Source organism: Indicator indicator, chromosome 9 (assembly GCF_027791375.1).
Source record: "Indicator indicator isolate 239-I01 chromosome 9, UM_Iind_1.1, whole genome shotgun sequence".
Classification (NCBI taxonomy): Eukaryota; Metazoa; Chordata; class Aves; order Piciformes; family Indicatoridae; genus Indicator; species Indicator indicator.
In genome coordinates, this window is record NC_072018.1 from 21,295,378 (window position 1) to 21,316,580 (window position 21,203).

The 21,203-nt window shown below is 41.5% G+C and overlaps 2 protein-coding genes across 3 annotated transcripts in view; both read right to left on the bottom strand.

Moving 5' to 3' along the window:
* The window catches only part of MFSD2B (MFSD2 lysolipid transporter B, sphingolipid), a 34,357-nt gene extending 33,585 nt beyond the window's left edge, over window positions 1-772 (bottom strand). The window contains exon 1 of the mRNA XM_054383480.1: window positions 728-772. Within this exon, the coding sequence (XP_054239455.1) occupies window positions 728-772 (45 nt within the window). The remainder of the gene's footprint in view (window positions 1-727) is intronic.
* Window positions 773-3,253: 2,481 nt separating this feature from the next.
* Window positions 3,254-20,791, bottom strand: UBXN2A (UBX domain protein 2A). 2 transcript variants are annotated; one of them, XM_054383441.1, is made up of 7 exons: window positions 20,766-20,791; window positions 17,393-17,446; window positions 15,842-15,977; window positions 14,022-14,131; window positions 12,334-12,471; window positions 7,778-7,939; window positions 3,254-4,983 (listed from the first exon to the last, which is right to left on the bottom strand). In XM_054383441.1, the coding sequence occupies exons 2-7, from the start codon at window positions 17,431-17,433 to the stop codon at window positions 4,695-4,697; spliced, it is 876 nt and encodes a 291-aa protein (XP_054239416.1). In that variant the 5' UTR covers window positions 17,434-17,446; window positions 20,766-20,791; the 3' UTR covers window positions 3,254-4,694. The 2 variants fall into 2 exon arrangements, with proteins under 2 accessions (XP_054239416.1, XP_054239417.1); XM_054383442.1 differs by lacking the exon at window positions 20,766-20,791 and having other exon boundaries at window positions 15,884-15,977; window positions 17,393-17,425.
* Between the last annotated feature and the right edge of the window lie 412 nt (window positions 20,792-21,203).

Genomic DNA, 21,203 nt, shown 5'->3' on the forward strand with positions numbered 1-21,203 from the left:
CGAGGATATTCTTCCAGCTGCTGGCAACACAGCACAGAGGGGCTTTGTGAGCCAAAGACAGCAAATTTGTCTATAATATTCAGCTTTCTCCCATGAGTTCACCCAGATGCTTTCTGAAGACAGAAAATGAAGCCAGAAGAGCCAGAAGTACCCAGTCTTGAATGTCCTCTGCCCCATTGTGAAAGATTAACTCAGCCCCTGTTTTGAAGCGGCCCATCCCAGTTTTACCAGATGTCCCCTTAAGAACCACGGAACGAGGAGGGACCTCACTCGTCTCTTACCTGCCTCTCCGCTCCTGTCTCGGCAAGCACCAAGTGTAAAGAGGAAGCACCTAGATACTCTCCCACTTGAAAAGCCTATCTAGAAGCTGGAATCTAATGAGGCTTCCTGAGGAGAGGGGACCTTTCCCTGCCCATGCCTCTCTCCTGCCACCGATACCCCCATCCGCCTTGATCGAAGAGGCAGCCCCGGAGCTGTTTCAGAAACGCTGTGCCGCTCGAGAAGCACCATACAAAAGACGGCAACAACAAGTTCAGGCTGCCCTAAACCCCCTGGAGAGTGCTCACCTCTTCCCCGTAACCTACCAGCAATGAAAATAAAAACAGCGCACCGGAGCAAAAGGGTGGGGGGGAACCGTTCCGCACGCCCAGGCCCCTAACTGCGCTTCCACCCGAGGACTGTGGACGAGGAGCTCCTCAAGTCCTACGACGGCCACTTTTCCCCTTACCTCCTCCGCCGGGCGCTGCGGGGTGTCCTTTGCAGCCCCCGCCATGGTAAAGAGAACAGCCCACCCTCGTCCTACACCTGCGTGCCCGGGGCGGGGCGGCGGTGGGAAGAGGGGGAGCGGGTGCGTCCGCCCTCACCCTCACGCAGCGACCTGGAGAGGCCAAGATGCTATCACTTTCTTCTTCCAGACACGGAGAGAGTACTCCCCGCGAGAGAAGCCCCCTACCCGCCTCGGCGCAAGGCTCCATAGCCGAACCCGCTGCGGGAGGCAGGAGCAGCCCCTCACCCTCCGTGCCACTTCCACGGTGGAGAGGTGCGGGGCACCTCCCGGCGGCGGCAAGGGCAGCGGCCGCTCTGTCGCGGGAGCCGTCCGTGAGGTCAAGCCCAGACTTTATTGTACCGAGAGTTCACTAACCAACCGGGCACGAGCGTCCAGAGAATGGCCTTCAGAATGCCGGCCCTGCCGTTCCCCCAGCGGCACCGTGCCCCGACGGCCGCGGCTCCCGCCTAACGCTGCAGTGCTTCATGATCAGCTGCAAGACGGTGAAGGGTTCTGGGTCTGTTTGCATCTAAAGTCTAAAAAAATATCATTGCTAGCCCCTTGACGAGATGCTCCGTTTCCTGATTTATATGAATTTATAACCACTGCAACGAGCAATGGTGTCATCTGTCAGCGGGACATGAGGTCCCGCAAAACCCCCAGCCAGAACTGCTGCTGCTGCCCTCTAAGGCCGTGGAGCTGACACCGTTATTGAGGCAGTAACAAACTCACCACTCCACCCATGGGAAAATGGTCTTGCAGACATACTCCAGATTAGAGGGAAAAAAATAAAACCTGCATTTTGAGGTATGAATTTTTTTGACAGTGAGCCTAGGAGAAGAGGGTTTAAACAAATCAACACACAAGGACTCAATCCTCTGTTCATCTTGCGAAGATGACTAATGTATATGCACAGGAATTCCTGGCTCAACTGATTCAGACAGCTCTGACAGTCACCAGTGGGTACCAGGGAGCCACTGCAAACCACATGATCATGAAGTACTGATACACAAGTTCCACAGAACTTCATCTCACAGAGAGAATTATAGCAAACTTGCAGAATTCTGAAAGAACAAAGCATTAAAAAGTTACCTTAAATACCTTCAATGCAAAACTGAGAAAGTGGCCTTAATAGGCCTTGTTAGAAACTCAAACTTTTAGGCTCCAAGGGGTTCCTAAAGGCTGAGGCCTGATGGGCTTTAAAGTAGAGCTGGACTGCTGAGTCTTTTAGCCCCAATACACAATCTGTTCTAAAACACCAAGCCAGATAGAAGGCATGTCAATGTTTAGGTTGTTTTCTCTTCACACAATGGCCTTGTGACACATTAAGTCTGTTACCTGCATTTGCTTGTTTCTTCAAAATGGAAAACACCTACAGAAAAGACTTCCTTTCTTTGTTCTTTTCTAGGCTATTTCAGTTTTGTTGTAAATTATGTTAATGCACAGGCTTTACTGAAAACAGTAAAGGCTGGTGAAGAAACAATGAATAACTGATAGTATTTGTGTTTCACAAACTCAAGCATCGATCAAGCTATCTTTACTGTTGTTTGACCAATACACAATTGCTGTCTACAGCACCAAGATTAAGTTGTCCAGTCACTACAAGCAGCTAATCAGTCTTTACAAACTGATTGAAACCAATTCGATTTAGGAGCCTTCTATTCATTCCAAAGATTTTCTCCAAATTAGGAAATGTTACCCAATCACAGTTCATTGCCTCTTTTTAAAAAAGCACTTTCTAGTCTAACATGGGATGAGTGCAGTTAGTATCACTCTTGACTTTTAAAAGATTTGCTCTTCTTTTGCAATTAAGATCATGGCACTTTGAAACTGCAAATATACACTCAAGTACACCAAAGCTGTAGCCAGAAACAGCCGATTTCAGCGAAGCACAGTACACCAGAGTGAATCAAGCTACCCACCCTCTTGAAATACTGGTAGCAGACATGAATCAACACTGAAATATTAAATATTTACTACTCCTATCCACAACCCCGATCTTTTGGTAACAAGCAAAACAGATTTACCTACCTTAAAATTAGATGCCCTCTCCCCTTCATTGTCATTTAGTCTTACACTACTTATTTCTTGGAATTTCTGTTGCAAATGCAGGAATATTGCTACTTTGACATTTCATGCCCATTTCAGGTAAGAATTGAGCTTAGTCAGATGTGTGTGGCTTTCTAATACTTAGTTTTACATTAAGACAAATTCAAAAGCACTGGTGTGTCGGTGTGAGCTGAAATCCCCCCCCCCGACAATAACCAGGCTAGCTCAGTCTGGAAGCAAATTAACAAAATTCACTGTTCATGTAGCTCTGCAAACTGAGGATGGAATTCCTGTCTATAGGTGATTTGTCTCTAATTTCACTAGTGGATTTGTCTGCACATTTCTTCGTATTACTAAAGATCTGGGATACTTTTCACATAGGAGAAGAGTCGGTGCAAGAGCAGAAAATGTAGTTGTATTATTTGCTACAACCTGAATGACACAGTAACACACCAAGTTTATAGTGCTGAAAACCGTTAACTGCAGTTTTCAGAAAATTGTTTTCCAAATAGATATTCATGTAGCCACCCTCAAACATACCAGCAGAGATGGTGAAGCAGAACAGTTTTACATCTCTGGGAATGAAGCATGTCCCTAGCTTGAAGTAACAGGACTTCTAGACAGAATTCTAGTCATTGCAATTAAATAAATTTCTATTTAAAATAAAACCAGGAAATCCCAAACCCATCTTTCATTTAACCATGCAAAAGAAGTGCAACCCCAACAATCATCCATTTGCACAGGCAGCACAAACTAGTGGGCACTCACTTGAAGGTCCCCAAGGGTTAAGTCTTAGCAACAGACTCCAGTTCCATTCACAAACCCAGGTGCTACTTTGCAAAGGTGATACAATGTATTGAGTCTTCATGTCAATTTCTCCTTTAGTAAAACATGGCTGTAAATTTTATGCCTTAAGTACAGAAACAGCAAGACTTGTATGGACATAGGACAGGGAGGGGAGGGCAGAGAACCTCAGTTTTCAAATAAGGATTTTCAACATCTTTGAAACTTGGCCACATGCAATTAGTGTTTCAATCAGCAGGGAGATACATAGAACAAAACCACCTGTGTTCTTCTAAGACACTATTCCTGTACAGAAAAGCTGAGTTTTTTTGTATGACAAGGCTAAAAGTGGATCTCTATCCTAATGAGTAAGTAGGTAGTTTGACATCACCTTATCTGTAAGACACCTGTAGCAGCAGAAGAGAGGCACAAACCACTCCAACCATTAGTAATAAAAATTTCTTCAGTGCTTACTTTGAGGCACTTCACAGGCAGTATGCACCAGATTACCCCACTTCTGTCTTCTCACACATGTACCTACCACCATGTGAACACATGATAGAACATTACATTGCAGATCTTGTGATAAAAGTTAAATCCTGAAGATACCTCTATTGAAGATTTTCAAGTTAGTAAAGAGCTCAAACGTGAGCCTCCCTGCAGCATCTGTAGCCTAAAAATTATTGTGAGAAGAATACAAACTTCAGTGAAATACAAACTTATAGTGAAATATAAGTAAAACCAATCAGTTCAGTTTCACTTAGGTCCAAAGTGCAAAAATAAATATGGTTTCTCCTTAAAAGGTGCTATCAGTAGTAAGTCTGAGAACACTGCCCCATCTAAATACACTCATTAAAGAACTAAGAAGTTTTTTACCTAAGGAAATTCTAAGGATGACCCTGTTGTACAGTTGCCTCTGCTATGTTATACAGCCAGGCTCTGACCACCAAAATTAGTTCAAAAATGTGTCTATTATAGCAGGTGACAGCTCTCTTAACAGCACAGTGCATGAGAATGAGAGTGCATCCAGATATTGCTGGTTACGTTTTTGGTTTTGTCTAGTTCCACTTGTGTGTAGTTTTTGGTCAGTTAAAAGCTAATTTGATCTTGAACTTTTGATAGCATTTTTCTGCTCATTCTTGAGCTGTCCATTAGGTGCAGCAGCATTTTTACAGTCACTATCAGTTGCTTTTATCATTAAGAGTTTGAAAGGTTCAGATGTTTTCTGCAATCTCTGAACAACAACAGCATTTTGCAGCTTTGCTTCCTCTAGCGTGAGTGTTTCGTTTCGCAGCTCTTGAAATGGCAGCGAAGTAGTCAGGGTGAAGGGAACACTTCCCTCTGATCCTTGGTACTTTGTTATGAAGTCTCTGACATGACTTATTCTGAGAAGAAAAACAATAAAGAAAAACTTGAGTGTTAGAGCACTTCAACCTCAACACAGACCATATGCACAACATGAGTAGTGATCACAAGAAGAATATGAGACACCCACTTTTGTGTAATGGCTGATGGCATAAAAACAGAGGAATACAGATGAGGTGGTATCCTCAAGCCCCTGATCCACTGGGAAGCAAGGACCAAGGTTTGCATGCTCTGAGAACAGTCCCAAGGGAAAAAGGACAAGCACCTTTCTGAGCACTCAAATGCTTCACTATGGCTCAGCTGGCAGTTACACAAGCCTACCATTTCTTAACCTGCTGGTGGAGCTCTTACTTGAGAGGTTTCTGCAGCCAAGAGTTAAGAACAAAGATACCTCACTGTTGTGGCACATGTAGCAGAACCATAATAACAATAAAGAAAAAGACTTGGCAAAAATTGTCTGGAGGGTTTATGAGTTAACTGGGTCTAAATATAGTCTCTTCCTACCAACACAGGTACAGAGTCATTGCAGAGTCAAGCTGCTTGTTAAGGTGTGAAGAACCTTGCAACAAGTGAACAAGACAGGTTTTGCCATGGAATAATCAGGAGTGCCCAGTTTAACTAGAAAATGAAGATGACAGAATACATCTTATACCAATAAACTAAACACAGGGTCAATGTCCATTCTCTGATCCTGAGACCAACTGGTAGACTCTGGCTACTGGCAAATTATTAAACTTATCTTTCCTCTTCTCCATACACAGGGTAGCCCACAGGCTTTACTGCCTCCTGGGAATGTTTTGTGACCTCAGCTAACATTTGAAACAAGCCCTAGATATTGAGAAAGTGCTAGTTGGCTTGGGAGAAAGCCATCCTAAGAGTCAGGCAGCACAGGTACCAAATTTCCATGCCTTAGCCATACTTCCTAGGACAGATAGAGCCAGCATCTGACTCCTATGCACACAGGCCTCACAGAGACAGTACTTGGTCTTATAAATATACAGCCTGAAAAACCTCAAGCAGGAATGTTTTTGGTTGGACACTTACAGGTGTCTGCATGGGTTACACCAAAGTTCAGTAGGTTCCTAGAGCACCACAGGCAATTAGCTACTGCCTATCTGCTTTGGAATGAACAAGTTCCTTTCCAGGCTCCACATCCAATGCTCTAGGGTCACACTAACTTAGTTGCTCAAGATTCCAGACAATTCTCTGTGCTATTCCCACAGCAGGGCTCTACTAGTTGTTCCACTGTCTCCTCGATTCCCCCTACTGTAGTATTACAGTGCTACCTGTCCTTTTGCCCCAATGCTGTAATTTCAATCTTTCATCAGGAATTAAATCACATCTAAAACAGCAGTTATTGTGGCACAAATGATCTGCAAAAGGGTATAAGTAATCAATTTACCCAGGCACTGCATTATATGTGCTACAGGTTATTTACCTATAATTTAATTAACAAATGCTTGACTGTTTTCTACCCCTTCACTGAAAGGGGTGCTCTACATGCAATCATAACAGTTAAGGATAAAAGGATCTAAAATAATTTCCCTGTATTTCTTATTATGTCATACACAAATAATGTATACAGCACAAACATACTGGTCTTGTGGCAAGAGGATATGTTCTGACAGAATATTAATTGCAAACTACTCCAGAAAGATCATTGCCTCAGTAAGGCTGCTGTTCTGCTTATCTTGGACTTCGCTTTTCTTCCAGAAGCACTCAGGTCAGTTCAAACTATCTACCATGAAGACAAAAAAACCTTCTAAATATACTTATATGTGTAAAATCTGGGTTAATGAAGATATTAAGCCCTCCAATGAAGTATTTATAATTAAAATAGCAACCAGGCCTTCAGCTACTGCTGTACATTTCAACAGTGTTTCAGTTCATATCTCAGGCCACTAACAGTAATATTAGTAAAAGTTAAACAAAAAATTAGTTATAAACCTTCAACTTGTGAGCTTTTCTTCTGAGCAACCACACAGACACATATGGCTTATCTTGGCAACAGCCTATGTTGTATTAACTTTAAGATCACCTTAAATCTAAGATCACCTTGCTGCTTCAGAGAAGCACAGGCAACGCACACTTTACATATGAAATGACTATATAGTACTGGAGTAATTGTGCAAATTACAAATTTGAGAAAAGCCTCTAGACAGCAGTTTTATAATCTAACATTTAAATGGTTAACCCTACTTTGTCAAAGCTCCTGCATACATAGGCTGCACTGGCACCTTCTGACACTATCCCCACTTAGAAGCCTATTTGAGAACTGGAAATTGAAACACATTGGATGCATTCTATATTGTCCACATTGATGCACAGATGATGAACCTCCCCTGCCTAGTGCACTGACTCTAAGCCTCCCTAAGGTTTCTCTGGCTCAACTCTGAGCCACATCCTCCAGCTTCCAGCTGTCCTGCTGTGTCCAACAACTAGCCTGATTTTTACTAAGCCATTTTCTCCAGATGTAGCGATTTTGTGAGAGATCTGCCATCTTAAAAGCTGTTTCCTCCAGTAACGAGAAATATATACATCCTAACTTCCAGTAACCTACAGAGAATTCCTAGTTTCATCAGATTTTCATTTGTGCTGTTACATGCTATTACCAGCAGTTCACATTCCTCTTGTGCTCCTCTTGTCAGCTAAAAGATGTCTCAAAATTTGAAAGGTTTTCTAGATACATCTGAACAGCAATATAATGTCAGCAGAGTTACATTAAACACAGTAATTTGAAACTTACCACACATACAAGCATAGGACAAACAGTTCAAATACAAATACACCTGACAGTGCTAAACCAAAACTTACCTATGAGAAACATTGAATTTCTGAATTACCCTTTCTCCATCAGCTAGCCAGATCTGTATGTTAGTGATAGGCTCCAAATCATTTAAGGGTACTAAAGGTAGGTGTCTCTTGTCAGGTCCTTGATGATCATCTCTTACTTTAGAGATTATCCTTGGAGTAGCACTGAAAAGAAAAGCCACATAAAGTCATGCCTTCTGTGCATATGTGTACTTGAACCTCCCTCCAGACCTCTGCTTCTGGAGCTTCCTGCCCCAGGAATATTGACATAAATGTCAGCTTTAACTGTATGACAATACTTTCTGTTGAGGACTTCAACATGCTAAAGCACTTGTTTCCTCATGTTAAACACAAGACAGAAGGGAACTTAAATTTCAAATGATTAAACATAAATACACGAGAGGAAAGTCTGAAGATTCTTCATGCATTTTCTGTACTCTAATCACACAGGTGAAACCTTAAGTGGTTTGAGTACTGAATTTGCATACTCAATGTTAATTTTCACTGTAATGTGATTACAGTAATTCAATTTAACTGAATGCTGTTAGCCTTGATTTAGACCCCAGCACCAACTATTTCAAGCTTTGAAGCATTACTCATCTATCAGAGAAATTGACTTAATGTGAAAATCCAGACTGATGCACACAGCATTTGGATTATTATTTTCTTCCTAAGGCACTTTTGACAGATGACCCTACCATAAGTGCACTGATCCATGAAATGGCTTGACAGAATATAGGGATCTGAGTCCAAGTGTGCAGTCACCAAAAAAACCCCTTAAAAATTACTGGCAAAAATGTTTATTCTGAAGAAATGTCTAAAGTTTAGTGCTTCTTTCAAGACTAAGCTTGTTCAGCATGTACTAAGTCATTGTAAGGCCTGATCCAATGGGCATATCCTCAGCTCATGTTGAGTATAACCAGATGTTGACTTGCAGAATAATAGCAGTCATTTAAAGAGTTACCATTTCTTCTCTGAGCTCAGCTGTGGTCACTAACTACAGGAAAACTTCATGGTGGTTTGCAGAAAGGCTTTTTCTTTGCACAAGAAAATTTGGTAACCAATGGCCATAGAGAAGAGTCCTAACAATACTACATCCGCTTCATGGACAAACTACATCTTTGCATCCTTATGTTCTTATACCCTGTATAAGCAGGAAAGTCACAGACAAATTATAATTAAAACCAGATTGCTAGTGACTCGACATATTCAAGCTAATAAAGTTACAATCTTGGGCTCAAGTGCTTTTTAGTCTGAGACATTTAAAAAAACATCTTAACTAGGAACTAAGCAGAGGGTGGCAAGTGCCCTAACTTTTAAGGGCCATAGAGGCACTTTTTATTTCTTCCACTGAAACTCTGAGGGGGGGAGGGGGGAAGAGGATCAAGGAATCTCATTCTCAAGAGACTGATAAGAGATGCCCACTGCAACTGGAAGCAGATGAGCAGCACTCACATGTGAGCTGTCTTCAGCACAGTGAAGGCAGGAAAGTCAGTCAACCACGCAGCTGGCCAGGCTTCTGGCTTAGCTTGGGTTGAACAATATTTTAGCTCATCAGCCACAGTTGTAGTTCAGACAGCTGTCTCAAATGGAGACAGATTTTGGTGTCATTGTCAAGCCAACGTTCCTGATGGTCACATCTTGGAACTTGTGATAGGCACTGGAGAGGATTCTTTCAATAGCAAACACGTGTGAAAGCAAAGCCAATAAGCTAAGCTAAGCTGCAAGAGAAAGTCAGAACATCTATATGCAGAAGATCTATATTCACCAAGATTTAACAACTTAGCTCTTGTATAGCTCACAGATAAAGCCATCTAGTGGTGAGAGCTTTGACTAAAGCCACAAACCAAGAATCTAAATTTCTTATTAGCTTGAGATCAAAGGCTTACTCATTTTATAAGATTATAAAAAAACCCCGTAAACTAAAGATTGAAGAAATATAAGAGATTCTTGACAATGTTCTGAAAATAAAAAGCCCAAGAATTCAGAAGTATGCCTTACCCTGACTAACAGTTAAGAATCTCGGCATGCTGTGTTTTATCCTAATGAGGTTATAGAGCAAGCCCACTTTGATACAAGACATATCAGTCGATATTTTAATTAACATGCTTTTGAGGCAGTCTTTAAAATGCATCGATAAGCTTAATAGAAAAGGTCAGTTACAAATCTTATTATAGCCCCAAACTATTAAATGCAGCTCTATAGTGGTAAATAAGAACAGAGTATACCCACTAGTTACACGGGCTCATAAGCTATACTTGAAAAGTCTGGTCTCACTTTTTTCTCATGTGCAATGACAAGGGAGAGGACCAAGCTCACCTGAGTTGTATCAACAAACATACCATTTCTAGTTCCTCCATTTTTCCTGAAACAAAAGTCCTAATGAGCTAGTCAACAGACCAATTCATAATGGTTCATCCACCACATAATCCATCCATCTGGGGATGCTGGCAGAAAATCTACAGACTATTAAAAAAGTTTATTTGATAAGCTGAAGTCATAAGATGAAATAAACAGTTCAATCATTTGCATGTAAGTGCAACTGTGGAGAGGGACTTCTATAGCATAAAACTTTTTACAGGTCTACAGACAACACCACTATTTTTCAGCAGAAACGCTTTGTGGGGAGAGTAGCACACACATTACAGGCATTTATTAACATCAGGAAGTGATCAGTAGTTCATGGAGTAAGAACACTGATGGTTCATGTTTCAAACATCAGCAAAAATATATACTCGTCTTTAAAGGAAATGCTCAGATAGCATAGCACTGAAAAAACTAGCACAAGTGCATACAAAAAGGGGCATTTTATTCAGTCCACATAGAAAAAAAATGCTGAGCAAATTGTAGGATGTCTCACTGTACAAGACCAGTCAAACAAAATTCTCAGAATTGCATGTTTCCAGAACCTGATTCCCCTATCAGGAAAGGAAATCATCACTTGCTGTAGGCATGACAGAACATAACAACTGAACAACCTACTATTTAGCGCTGGTTAATAACAGAAGCCCTGCACAATGAAGATACTTTTGCTATATAAATGTTTACTTGCAGATAAAATAAGTTTTATTCTTGACGCTTGTTCACTCAGGATTTCAGTGCTACCAAAAGCATCTCATCCATCGCTCACAGAAGATTTTTCCCTATCGAATGTATCTACTCAAGCATGTAGCAAGCAAATGGCCTGTGTTACAGAAACAGATGAGAAGGGTAAAACAGACACTTGCTTCTCTGAGGCAGCTTGGAACCACTCACCTTATTACTGTTATCAGTCTCTTACTCCACATATTACTATCTTCTTCCTTTGCCTAACCCATTCCTATCCAGGTCACACTTTCCCTCAGCACAAGCACTGGGCCTTAGCAGCAAGCCCTTTCCACTTAATTGAAGCAAGCTGTCCACTTAAGGTTTCAGCACAGTCTACTAACCCTAGCTGGCAGGTTATTAAACAGTTCTACCTATGACAGCTTCCAGTAGCTTCCTGGTCACTGAATATAGTCTGTTCCCTAGGCTGAAGTCTGCTTTTATAAGCAAATAAGTCTTTGAAAGACATGTGAAGTAAAGAATTTATCAGAGTAAGCAAAAGTCACAGGGATCAAATATATGAACTCTTGGCCTGCCCCACTACAGCAGCCTTCCAAAAGCCAGCACTGTTTTGTTTATAAATCAAGTGAGGTTTTAGCATTGGCATTACTGGCTGACACTCTCCAACCACAAGAGAGTCAGGGGGTAAAATAATAAGGATCACTGTAACATGCTAAAATGTCTCACTACAATAAATACATAGTTAAATAGTGAAGAATTTTAACAGACTGTAAAATAACCTCTTACTTCTTCAGTTCCATTTATGGGACTGTCATGCTCCTCTCTTCTCATAGAAACAATTGCACATACAGCTTTAAAAGAGATTTGTTTCTCTTAAATCAAACAGTGACAGCCTTTCAGCTGAAATGGTTCTGCTAACATTGAGACCTCGAACAAAGAAAGCAAACAGCATCCTGGCTGCATTAACAGGAACACAGCCAGCGGGAGCTGATTATCCCCCATGCAGCACTCAGACACATCTAAATACTGCATCCAGATTTGGTACCAAAAAAAAGAGAAGGATGCTGATAAACTGGAGCAAGCTCTGTGGAGAGCCAACAAGACAACTGCTGGCTGCTGTATTCGCCCTTTGAGGAGAGGGGCTTGATCAGCCTGTGGAAGAGATGCTGTCAGGGGCAGAGAGGGAGAAAATTGTCAGGAGGAAGGAGCTAGGCTCTTCATGGGTGACCTAAATTGAAATGAGAGACATTCAGACGGGATATAAAGAAAAGAATTTTTCCCATGAGGACAGTTCCTCATTGGAGCAGGCTGTACAGCTTCCACTCTTGTAGGATTTCAAGGTCCAGTTGTATGAAAGCTTGAGCAACCTCATTCGTCCCCACATCTGATCCTGCTTTGAGCAGGAGTTTGGATTAGAAAGCCCCAGAGGTCACTTCTAACTTGTACTATGAGATCTTTTACCACAGATATAGTTCCCTTCAGCTACCCCATCACAGATATGTTAGGTTACTCACCTTCCCAATCTGTATCCATGTCCAGAAAAGGGATGAAATACTGGTTTCTTTGACAAATACATCTTGTCTTTTTTATCTTCCACTTTCACATCTACTTCCTCCTTATCAAAAAGTTTCTGTAGCTCAAAAGGCAGTTCCCTTAATAGGATCAAAATGTGAGGAAAAACTACTTAACTGCTTTGAGTATACAGATGATTGTTCATCTGTTTAAGGATGCTTTTTAAAAACACAACTTCACAAATATTTATGAAGAGTTAAATGCATGACATAACTTGCCTTTTTTTTCCCACACAGTTCCTGAACTGCAAATTAACTAAAAAGTGACTAAAATAAGACATCATCATGCAAGCTATTGAATGATATTCAACAGTCTCTCAGTAGTTACCTCTCCACAGCACGAGATGAAGGACGTTCAGTATTGCCATACATTACTGCAAAAGGTTCAATTATTTTACCCCCGTGATAGAACAAGATAAAAAAAGACAATTGGCTTTTAAAGAACCAAGTTTAGACACAATCTGTTTCGTTGCAAATACACATGAATCTCATCTGTTAAAAATTAGATCATCACTAGCACCTACATCTTTATTGCAGTACTATAAACTCGATAATGCTTTATTTGCACCAAGCAGAACCCAGCAATGTCTTTGTCTGAGCTCTGATTGCTTATAGACTACATTTTCAGGCAGTGGGGCTCAGCTGGCACAGAAGCTGTATTAAGTGCTTCTCTGCCATTAATTATGCAGGAGCCACCTTGTAATTAGCATCTTCACAAGAGAATGGTGGAAGAAAGTGGCAAACTTTTGATGTATGCATACAAAGAATGCAAAAAGCTTTAAACAGTGCTATTACAACGAACACAGGTGACAGGCATAGCAAAGAAACAGTGTAAAATTAGTATTTTTGATGGGCTAGCACAGTGTGGAAGAGGCAAAAAAATACAATGGCTTAGTAATTTCACATATTTGAAAAGGAATTACTAAATTATATTATCCATAAAATTATATTCTCCTCTCCGTTTGTATGGGGCAAGGAAACAGACTGCAAATTAAAGGCTCAAAATTACATTAGCTTGTATGGTCAATCTGCCTTTTTAAAGCAACACTGCAAATGCTAGCAACAGTCAGGATAGCATGCTAATTTTTAACAGGAGGATAAAACTAAAATTGAGATATACACACAAATGACTGAAATAGCAAGGCTGTACTAGGAACAAATGTCTGAAATTTAAGAGTGCTCAGGGTTTCTTGATGTTACATGGAGCAACTGCACACATTTAAGGCTTTTCATCAATAAAAAGAAAACAAAGACAATAAAACCAGGGATGCCTAACCACTTATCCACTGAGTTCATTAGTCAAAGTACCATTTGATCAGTAGCTCTTATTGGGCACTCATGATTTATTCTTTATTTCATACTGCACCTGCTGTGTTCCCCCACCCCCAACACTTGCTTTTATCTATTTCATCATCAACTGTATGACTACTGCAATTGAAAGCTGTATTAGACCTGTTGATGTTAGAACAGTCATTAGCGCTGCAGGAACTGAGTCAGGCAGAGGCCTACACTCCTACACGGGTACTGCAGTGCAGAAAAGACAAGCAGCTATGTAAAAACATTAGACCATATGCTAAGTGCTATCCAAAGCACATTAACTCAGGCAGATTAAAAACACAAAACTCACTCACCCCTTTTTAATGGAGTCCAAGAACTGCTGGTTTGCAACATCGGTGTATCTCCTAAGGTCACCATCATTTACTGTAAACCCGTTTTTCCAAAGTTTAATAATTACATCAACCTATGAAGTAAGAACAATTCTCACTGTAACGTTGATGTAAAAGCAACTTGGTATACTCACAGTAGCCTATGATTGCAAATCATGCACTATATGGACTAAAAATACCAAGAGAAGGCTCACTATAATCTGTTTCGGCCCTGAGCCAACAGGTGGAGCAACTGCAAGGGGCAAGTGACATTTCCAAGTATCTTGTGTCAATCACAGTTAGAAAAAAGCCTTCCTGCAATCATTTTCCATTCCTAGGTCAAGAACATTCCTTCAGTTCATCAGGAAAGAAAAAAAAAAAGCTGGAAGATCCCAGCCAGCTGCAACTCTTCAAGAGCTAATTTGAGAGCGCACATGCCTCGTGTTGGAACACCACCTACCAGAATAGCCCAGCTGGGGATTTATTAGAGCAAAGCCTTGTTCTGATCATTCAGGAACATTTTCTGAAAGTCAGTCATAAAGATAATGCATGCAGAAGCCTTTCACTCAGGAAATGCAGCAAGTACCACAAAATTTACTTTCAGACAGTCACACTGGAATTCCTGCACTTTGGTGTTAGGGGAATGAAAAAATAAATTCTCAGTAACCCATTAACTTTGTCAGAGAGCATCTACTACTCCAACTTGTAGCCTTCACACTGTTTACTGAAATCTTTACAACACTAACATGAATATATTTGGGCTTTTATTTTCATATTTATGCATCATGCCATGCAAAGAAGCATTTATTTATCCAGGCTTGATCTCTGAAATAATGTTGTCTTTACAAATACTTGGTCGCATGTGAAGTACATGAAGCAGAATTTGCCCCAGCTGGAAATTAGTTTGAACTAGGCCTGACAGTACTTGACAGTTTGACTTTTTTTTCCCCACTCAGTTGCACTTATTAGACGCTGATTGCTACATAAATCCACAGCATGTGCAAACTTCTGAATAAAATTTCTTCTCTTTCGGCTGGTAATCTGTCAAAAAGCTATATAGCATTCAGCAAGGTCAGATTCCTTTTAAAAGTCTTTTGTCTCATGGCACCAATGCATATGAAGTTCTCACTACAGGAAGGTTCCGCTACAGTGATCCAGCATGCAAGGTTAACAGGGACTAATTATTCCACACAAACCTTCTATTTAAACATTGGCAAAAGTACTGCCATGGAACACTATTTCAGAACTGCAATGAATATTATTTCCAGCAATATCCATTCCAAATTTCCCCTTGACATCTTTGTTCCATGTGGCCTTTTCTCCAGCCCCTTACTTTTCTTTTGAGAGTCACAGAAAAGTATGAAAAGAACAGAATCACTGAGATACAAACCCCTCACTAAACATTCCACTACTGCTAAAACTGCACAAATAAGTGCAAATTAAAAAAACACTGGGCTATGCCTCTGCCTAAAAAGGTTGCAACTCTTTAAACAAAGTTCTAATGTAACAGTAGTTGTCATTCCTTGCACACTTCGTGAACAGCTCAGTCTCCTTACTAATAAAGCAGAAGGGCATTAGCCAATGCCAGCGCAGGTCCCGCAATGACACTGTAGTCACTATGCAATTGTAAGAGGCAGAAACACAGGCCTGGTTGACTAAGAAATGGGAAACTGCTCTTCCTAATACTGAGTGGATTTATTTACAATGTGCTGGGTAAGATTGCTGGACTTCCTGCATTTGTTTTCCAGAATAATTCTGGAGTGCTGTCATGCTAAACATGGGTATTTTTTTTCTTCACTGCCTACCTGGTTCTTGACTGTAGTTGGGGGCATATATATGGCACCAACCTTCTGAGCTTCTTCAAAAAGGTTATCTACTAAGTAGTCACAGTTTTGTTCTGTACCATTTAAAATCTGATCATTGGTTCCCGATTTACACATCCTGCAAAACAAAGACATGAGTAAAATGGAAGCCTCAGAGAACACATTAGAAGACAAGCAGTTACGCTAGAAGTTCAGTACCAAGAGGTGTAAAAGGCATCTCCCCTGCACTTGGCTTACTTGATTGTTACATAATGTAAGCTCAACTTCGTGCTCTGCCTTTTTTAGAAACTTCTTACAAATCTCTAACTACTACTGCTATTTGCATTTCAGAAGCACAAGTTAAAGAATGACAATAGAAAAGATGAATTAAACTACGCAGACGCTCGGTATCAGAGCAAGGATTCCAAGTTAGATGATTTACACTTCTAATTCAGACAAACATTTAACTGCACACCAGTGAAAAGCCTTCCTTAAAGCATTTCTATAACAGCTCGAATAACTTCCTTTGACATAAGTTTTAAGAAAACCACCCCCAAATTCTTCCCCCACCCCCACTTGAACCCCCCTATTCCCACACCATCACAGAACCACCATTACTGTCTTTGAAAGTACATTAGAGAAGCTGAAGAACAAGTGACTCAGCACTGCTTGAGCAGACTGAAGAAACAATAGAAGACTTCAGTACTGTGGAGACTGTCAGAGTATTAAAAAAGATGCATCGACTGCATCTTTTTATAGAACCTTGCATATGTGACAGCTGTTTCTGTGAGATTTTCACCAATCAAAATGCAGAAATATGCAACCTGAATGAAGTATTATCTTTCAGTTTAGGTACTTTGCATAGTAAGAGGATTATGCAGCTTTTGGTAAACATTGGAGGAGTTATTCCTATTGGAGATTCAGAAAAGGCTATTTTAAGCAATTGAGGGAAAAAAAAGCCAACCACAACCCAGCTCTTGAAAAATATCCAGTTTTACATAAAACACTGAACTCAAGAGCAGCAATGCTTACTTGAACGGTAATTACATACATTTGCATAAAAAGGAATTGTTTGCAGTTCATCCATGTGACACTAAGAATCCCTATAGATTAATGTTTCTAAACAAAAGAAAAACTTGACAACATTAAAGAAGTAATGTCAGAAGTATGCTGGCCCCATTTTAGTTTTCTAATAAAATGAAATACATTTGAAGCATTAATCAAGGTATTCACTGTGCTTTACCTCAGAAATGTAACTGAAAACCAAACACCTCCACAGGAAACAGAGGTGTACAGTGAGTTGGCAATTTGTAGGGCTGTCTTTCTACTTTGAATAAAAATATTTATGCAACTTCTTGCATCCAGAAAACATTCCAGGTATGTGAAAAATCTTTTAGCAATATATATATGTTTTTAAACATTGGTATTATGTGGAGCAGGTGGATACAGAAAAAAGTATTTTCACATTTAACAAAGTTTGAAAAGTCATAACAGAATATACAAACAGCATTAGAAAGGAAAAGGGAAAAGGAGGAGCAGGGAACTGGCACCTACCATTCCTTCTTTACAGTTTTGATATTGTCCATGTCTTTCATTTTGGTGCCTTGCCTAATAATGAAAAAGAGGTAGTTGAAAACAAACCAACCAACCCAAACAAAAAAGAAACAGCCTCCCCCAACCAAATCAAACCCAACCCAACCCCCAAAACACAAAACCCCCAAACACAACCTGAAAAAGTAAGTCTGGTACGCTTTGCCTTCTTTTGTACATGAAACACTCCTTATAGTTTTTCCTGTGTTGATAGTACATTTAACCAGAAACATCAACCTCCCTCCCACCAAGCCTCCAGATGATTCTTTGTTTTCCTGCAGTTTGTAACTCAATGACACACAAACCATGCATCAGTTTCAGCTGTTCAAAAGGAATATTACCTCTTCATAAATGAAGAAAATTAATTCCATAATAATCACATGAACTGAAAATACATGCCCATACTTATGCTAGGAAAAAAAAAAAAACAAAACGCATTCTTTTTTCTGAGTAGCATGATTTAACCCCCCTTGATTTTTCACAACACTGTGAGACAATTGCAGAACTGCACTGCTGCTGCAAGTATTCTAATGACCCTCATATTAATAGCATTATTGAAAAGTGCAGGATTTGTCAGGTGCTGCTTCCTAACATACCTCAATATATTGGTGCAGCACCCCAGAAAATGTGAATTCTGGGTTATCATTTAACTGGAAAGAAGATCCTGGATTTGCAAGTAGTAAATATATTACAGGATTACTCTGTCAAATCAAAAGAAATAAAGATGTCATACTGATCTCATTATGCTCACTTCTGAGCTGTCTTGAAAAAAGTTACAATAAGTCACAGAAAGCCAGAGACTTCCCAATACACTGTTAAAGAGAAGAACAGAAATTTTAAGTTGCACCTGTGTTTAAAGAGTTATTCCTGAAGACCACTGGGTACAGATTACACAGATGATGTTCTGCTCCTGGCAGATTTAGGACTCAGTCATGATATTGTGCATGGCATTTAGAGAGTATCAAGCTAAGCAGTGACAGCCATCACATTCTTGAAAAAGCAGAATGCACAGCAAGGCTAAAGTAAATTTTAAGTACTTTTGACATCTAATTTAACAATACAGGAGAAGTTAGAGAAAAGCAACATTCACTACAGTATTAAAAAAAAAAAAAAAACAAAAACCCCAACCAAACAAAAACAAAACCCCAAAAAAACGAAAGCCCATTCAGTTATTCAGTACTAATTTATGCTCCTCAGGTGGCTAATATCAGTGTTGTTTCATCTTGAAAGTTAAATCCTTGAGACAATTTCTGTACAAACAGAAACCCCCATAACAACTAAGAAGATTCAGTTGGTATGTTCTAAAGTTTAAGCAACCATCAATTTCACAGATGCTGTTATGCAATAGGTCAAAACATTATAATTAGCACACCTTTGGCATGTCACACAAAACGTGGTACATTTCCCCCTTTTCCCCCACCAAATGTTCTGCGAGAGCACAGTGTATGAGTCAAGCCTGTATTGGTACATCATGACTTCATAAACGTATCTTAACTTTGTACCTGCGCTTAGAAAAAAGGAACTTTCAGTATCAGCAGAGTGAATTTAAGATTGCTTAAGAAGATAATTTAGAAGCTAAAATAAAAAGTTTTAACACAGCTTAGCACAAAGTAATTTTTTGTGTTAATGTGTTTATTTTCTAAGCTTTCACAGCTCAATAGACTAGTGCCTAAAGCAACAAGAGCCACCTCCAGCCATCTGCTTTTGTTGATTCTCTATGACTTGCCATCAGAGCTGTTAAAACAGACACAATGAAGCGGCTCTTCAATTCTTTTGCTACATTAGGCTGGCCTCAAATGTGCATGGATAACATTCCAAACAGGTCACCTGTGAAACTTGCTGTTCCTTCTAAAGTACGACAGCAATTACACTTAGAAGAAGTGCTTGTTAATATATCAAGGTAAAGAAATCAGCCCATACAGCATATTGATGTTTATTATGACCAAAAAGCCATTAAGAGATAGAGATCACAACACTGCCGGCACTTTAGCTCAGCAAGCCAAATCAACTAGCACAAACAACCTCTCCTGCCAACCTGTGACAGACATCTCGAGATGTCATTTAAAACATGAAGAGGTCTGGTACGGGTTTTTTTGTGTGTCTGTGGGAAAAAAAAGGTATCACAGAACTGAACTTCCATCTCTGGAAATTAAATGTAAAACCCAGGAAGGAGCTGGAGCTGCCAGCAGCCCACCACAGCTACATCTGATACCTTCGGCCTTTCCTGGCTCAGATCAACTTCTGCCTCAAGCGTTCTCCCTTGCCCGAGACTACGTCCCTGAGACTGGCCCCACAGATGCTGGGCCACCAACCTAGCGGTGGCCTTTCGCAGTCAGTTCTTTGAAACACAGTGTTCTCACCTACACAGCTATAGACATAAGATTCAGCAGGTATTTTTGTGCTCAGTATTGTTGAGTCCATACATTCAGTTACTCTAATGCAAGAAAAAACAGAAACTACCTTTGACGCTTTCCTTGCTCTTAGGGGCAGAAATTTGCCCCAACCCCCTCCACCCACGAAAGCCTACCTTACTGACTTTGGCAGAAGGCAAACTTCTCAGGTCGAAAACTGTTTACAGCAGAGAGCAATCTGTCACTACGCCACACACAAATCATGACTGAAAACTGCGCTGTACCGTACGACAAAGAAGCAAGCAGGTACCGAGAAATGGCAAATACAAATTAGAAGGGAGACGAGCATCAAACCTAATGGCCCGAACAAGACTGATATGCGCAGGTAAACATCACAGCAGAAATGTTTCCTCTCCAGCTAGTTAAAGGGCTGTGCATTTTGGAAAGAAACTTGTCCGCCAGTTCTCCCCTCCCAGGCTGCCCGCACCTGAACTTATCTGCACTCTAGATACAGCAGCTGGGCTCTGCCCGCGGAACAGACGGAAGCTTCGCGCCTCCTGCCAAAACCGTTTCTCAAAATACCGCCTGCCTGAGCAGCTACCCACGCCAGCACCCCAATGAAGTGGGCAGCCAACGAGGTATTTTTAGAGACAATCAGACAATGACGCGGTAGCAACGCGGAGGAGCGACGCCCCACCGTGCCCGAGAAAACGGCCAGGCCGGCTAACGAACCCCTCGCCCTACCCACGCCAAGGGACTACTTAGGCTGACGCCCCTCTCCACACAGGACGGGGCTTGGACCGAAGGCCACCGGCAGAAGGGGCGAAGCGGACGGGCGAAAGCAGCAAGAAGGCTTACCCCACCCACCCCACCTCAGGACGGCCTGGGACGGCCGCGGACAAAGTTCAAGCCCGGGTCGGAGTTAAGAGAGCGCCGGCTCAGCGGAACAAGCTCTCCTGACCCAATCTCTCCCCACAGCAACTCACCCGGCCACCGGCTAACGCGCAGCCCGTCACTGGCCTCCCCACCGCGCCAACTCGCCAGTGTCCCGCAAACTACCGCGCAGGCGCGGCCACCAACGGCCGGGGCACCATCTGCCCCCGCCCGGCCTGGGATAGGCGGGGCAAGGGGCAGAGCTCCGCCTATGCCGGGGGGTGGGTTCTTCTGCCATGTTGTGGAGGTGCTGTGGGGATACGTTGCCCTGCCGTCTCAGGTAAAGGGAGGGGCTAGCGAGGCTTATTGCCCGGTATGGTCCGCCCTAACCAGTCGGAGTCTCCTCGCACTGTGGACGTTTGTTCTCTTGAGAGCGGGAGGCAAAATTCTCCGGTAGAACTGCCGGGGCCTGGTGCAGCACCGCAGCCCTGACTGCGCAAGGGCCTGCTCTCGGCCTTTGAAGGGTGGATAAATATCTGTCTGCCAGGCCA